Raw genomic sequence first — 4,893 nt, 5'->3', positions numbered from 1 at the left:
TACCCACTACATTGATGATATCATGATACAGGGAAAAGATGCGAAAGAAGTGGAAAGGAGTTTGACCCTTCTAATTGAGCATATGAAAAGTAAAGGGTGGGAAATTAACCCTGCAAAGGTTCAAGGACCAGCTCAAAATGTGAAATTTGGGGGTATACAATGGAACAAGGGGCTACGGGAGATTCTTCCTCAAGCCCGACAAAAGATTCAGGATTTTCCTACCCCTACCAATAAGAAGGAGGCCCAAAAGTTCATAGGATTGTTTGGATACTGGAGGCACCACATTCCACATTTGGGACAGATTTTAAAACCTTTATATAGAGTCACATGGAAGAAATATGAATTCGATTGGGGACTTGAGCAGAGTAAAGCTTTTGAAGAAGCCAAGGCTGCCATACAATTGGCCCTAGATTTGTGGCCCATGCAAAATGGTCCAGTGGAATTGCAAGTGACTGTACAAGATGATTATGCAAACTGGAGCTTATGGCAAAAACAACAAAGTCAAAATGTACCTTTGGGATTTTGGTGTAGGAAACTCCCTTCATCTGGAGTCCAGTATACACCTTTTGAAAAGCAGTTGTTAGCTGCATATTGGGCTTTGGTGGAGACTGAACAACTGACTCTGGGCCATGAAGTGATATTGAGACCTGGAATCCCAATTATGACCTGGGTAATGAGTACCCCAGCTTCTCACAGAATTGGACATGCCCAAGAGGCTAGTATAATCAAATGGAAGTGGTATATTCAAAATAGAGCGAAAACAGGAAAAAGCAGAGTCTCTGCTCTACATGAATCTGTAGCAAACATAGAAATTGAGAGGAATGACACACCCCTTGAGCCAAAGCAACAGTTGGTACAGTCCACTGTAAAATGGAATGAGGGATATGATGTATTAACTGAGGAACAAAAGAGACATGCATGGTTTACTGATGGGACAGCAAAATATTTGGGGCAAAAAAGACATTGGAAAGCAGTGGCCTATAACCCATGTACTAGAAGGACTTTGGAAAGTACTGGGATAGGTGCAAGTAGCCAATATGCTGAACTTATGGCAGTATATCAAGCCTTCAAAATAGAACAAGGAGGACAGTGTCATATATTCACTGATTCATGGGTGGTAGCTAATGGGTTGGCTACATGGCTGCCCATGTGGAAAAATGAAAATTGGGAAATTCATGGCAAACAAGTCTGGGGCAAAGAATTATGGGAAGATATCTGGAACATGTCTTTGGTCACTGACTTGTCAGTTTTTCATGTAGATGCTCATGTGGCCCTCACCACGCCAGAATGTGAATACAATGCTCATGCTGATCTACTGGCAAAGATTGCTGATGAACATATTGTCCCTACTTTGACAACAACTGATGATCCGGTATTAGCAAAATGGGTCCACCAAACAGCAGGCCATTTGGGGGCCCAGGCCACACACCAGTGGGCACAAGATTGAGGTATTAGTATCTCTCATTCACTGTTAAAACAGATAGCAGAAGAATGTCATATATGTCAATTGGAAAAGGAGCGAACTGTTCCTCGGGTAGTAACTGGAGAGATAGCAAGAGGAAAAGTCCCAGCCCAAATCTGGCAAATAGATTATATTGGTCCACTACTACTGGATAAAGGATGCAGATTTATATGTACTTGTGTTGACACCTATTCGGGTGTACTAGTGGCTTGTCCTTATAAGAATGCAACCCAGAAAAACACTTGTAAAACTCTAGATCTCATAAGTCTATATTATGGAACCCCAATGCAGATTCAAAGTGACAATGGGTCACATTTCAAAGGCAATGAAATGAAGAAGTTTTGTATACTAAACAATATAGAATGGATATATCATATTCCATATTATCCAGAAGCATCTGGGTTAATTTAAAGAATGAATGGATCACTGAAAGAACAGTTGAGGAAGTTAAGTTCCAATAATTCATATCAACATTGGAAGGATAATTTGTTCATGGCTTTGCATAATTTGAATAATAGACCATTGGGAGGAAGCACACCTCTAGCCAGAATGATGCCCCCCAATCTGCAAATTAGAAAACAACAAACACATAAGATCCCAAATATTGAGTATTGGACCTTGAGGCCAGATGTCCCAGCACCATACCCAGGAACACCTGGTTCGGTGGGGTATGATTTACATTCTTTAGAGGACTTTTGGTTGGACAGAAAAGAAATAAGAAAAATCTCCACTGGGATATGCATAAGAATCCCTAAAAATCACTTTGGGCAGATTTTACCCAAATCAGGATTAGCAGCTCAAGGAATGCATGTATTGGCTGGAGTAATAGATTCTAATTATCAAGGAGAAATTGTTGTAACATTCCATAATTTAGGTGAAGGGCCCATACAGATTCATACAAATGATAGGATAGTTCAAGTGATTATTGTTCCTTGTAAAACAATACCACTTGTAAAAACTGACCCTCCTTCCAAAATAACTGTCAGAGGAACTGAAGGATTTGGGTCTACTGATAGAATAAAATCAGGAGCTAAAGTATGGGTAAAACGGAAGCCAGATGATGTTCCAAAGGCTGCAGAGATTATAGCACATGGGAGGGATAACACTGTAACTATTGTTTATTCTGGAGAAGATGATTACAAAATTGTACCCTTAACTCATTTATTCTACCGTGAGTGAGGCTACAATAGTCTGGTTATTGTCTCTTTGCTTCTACTTGACTTTTTGTCTGTTCACCTTGTTTGCTAGATTTGTTTCCGCAGGCTTGGTACCCTCCACCTGTAGATGCCTGATAGCTTAAGCTGGATGTCACCCCCTATCTGCAACTGTGATGTGTCACCCTTGGACCAGGCATCAAGCATATTAAGAACCGACCTCTCAAATGGGACCCCTTAGGACAGGGACAGCTCTACATACGATTTCAGCAGCAAGTAGCCATGGAAGAAGAGACCTTCACCCTTTACCACAAGATTTTGGGGCCCCATTTGTTCGGGGTTGGGGGAATGATGGGGAGCTTGTGCTCAAGCCCCACCCTAAAATATGGTTTTCTGTGTTTATTGTGTGCTATTCTTGTTATATTGTTGTGAAATTTTGTTGACACCAGTTACTCCTACTGTATTTTTGCCAAGTAAGGGACATGAAAGAATTTGGGGTGGAATGTAAGGGTTATGGGATTTAAAGATCTTCCATGCCCCATTGGACTTGCTGACGTAGCAGGAAGGGGCGGAGCAAGAGGAAGCAGGAGCCAAGCTAGAGTTCCTGTGGTGGCTAGCAGTGGTGGGGATGGCGGCAGCAGCAGCAGAGGCAGCGGCAGTGGAAGCGCGAACCCCTTTTTGAGTCAGCCAGAATTTCTGCTAAGGACTCCTGCTGAGGACTGCCAGGGGCCAGAGCTGCTGGGAGCGCGCTTCCTGGATGCTGGGTGGTTGCTGTGAGTGGGGAGAGAAGGACCTTTGCCTGAGGTAGCCTGTTCTGTTTTAAAGGCTTGAGAATGTGGGTGCTTTCTACTTTATCTGCCTGTGCCAATTTCTTAACTACTCTGATGGCTTTGACTTTCTGGTTTTGGGACTCAGTCTTTTGGTATTTTAATAAATGTTCCAGCTTATTCCCCCCATATAGAAAGCCTGATATATTTTGTGACTGATAATTTCATCAGCATATCTGTAATTTCCATAGGCATTGTGAATATTGCATTGCAGATACACGGGGGACCCACGGACAGACAGGTGGGACACACGGACAGACAGGGGGGGGACACACGGACAGATGGGGGGGGACACACGGACATACAGCGGGGGACAGACAGGGGGACACACGTACACAAGGACATACATCGAGGGACACACGGACAGACAGCGGGGGGCACACATACACACAACAGGGAACACACAGACAGACAGGGGGGACACATGAACAGAGAGGGGAGAGACACGGAAAGACAGGGGAGGACACACGGAAATACAGGGGGGACATATGGACACACAGCGGGGAACACATGGACAGACAGCGGGGGTCACACTGACAGAAAGGGGGGACACACGCACAGACAGAGGCGGACACAGTAACAGATAGGGGGGACACATGGACAGACAGGGGGGACACACGGACAGATGGTGGGACCACACGGAGAGACAGGGGGAGACCCACGGACAGACAGGGGGGACACACGGACAGACGGGGGGACACACGTACAGACAGGGGGACACACGCACACAAGGCGGGGTACACACGGACATACATCGTGGGACACACGGACAGACAGCAGGGGACACAGGGAAAGACGGGGCACACGTACACACAGCGGGGGACACACATACAGACAGGGTGGGACACACGGACAGACGGGGGACACACAGCGTCGGGCATATGGACACACAGCGGGGGACACATGGACAGACAGGAGGGACACACGGACAGACAGCAGGGAACACAGGGAAAGACAGAGGGGTAACAGGGACAGACAGGGGTGGACACACGGACACACAGCGGGGGACACATGGACAGATAGGAGGGATTCACGGACATACAGCGGGGGACACACGGACAGACCTTGGAGACACAGGGAATGACAGGGGGGACACAGGGACACACAGGGGGGACACACGGACACAGAGCAAGGGACACACGGAGAGACAGCGGGGAACACACTGAATGACAGAGGGGGACACAGTGACAGACAGGAGGGGACACACGGACAGATGGGGGGACACACAGAAACTCAGCGGGGGAAACACGGAGAGACAGAGGGAGACCCACGGACAGATGGGGGGGGACACACTGACAGAAAGTGTGGTACACACGGACAGAAAGTGGGGACACACGGAAACTCAGCGGGGGAAACACGGAGAGACAGAGGGAGACCCACGGACAGACAGGGGGGGACACACTGACAGAAAGTGGGGACACATGGACAGAAAGTGAGGACACACGGACAG

At 46.8% G+C, this 4,893-nt stretch overlaps 1 protein-coding gene across 1 annotated transcript in view; it reads left to right on the top strand.

The window, feature by feature from the left end:
• Positions 1–3,871, top strand: part of LOC138143073 (filaggrin-2-like) — a 6,470-nt gene extending 2,599 nt beyond the window's left edge. The window contains exon 3 of the mRNA XM_069064263.1: positions 3,658–3,871. Coding sequence (XP_068920364.1) covers positions 3,658–3,871 — 214 coding nt within the window. The remainder of the gene's footprint in view (positions 1–3,657) is intronic.
• The last annotated feature ends 1,022 nt before the right edge of the window (positions 3,872–4,893 follow it).

This window comes from Petaurus breviceps, unplaced genomic scaffold (assembly GCF_028583685.1).
Source record: "Petaurus breviceps papuanus isolate PSGF00001 unplaced genomic scaffold, PetGlider_PUasm1.0 90626, whole genome shotgun sequence".
Taxonomy (NCBI): domain Eukaryota; kingdom Metazoa; phylum Chordata; class Mammalia; order Diprotodontia; family Petauridae; genus Petaurus; species Petaurus breviceps.
Note: the sequence above shows the minus strand (reverse complement) of the source record. Positions and strands in the feature narration are given on the sequence as shown.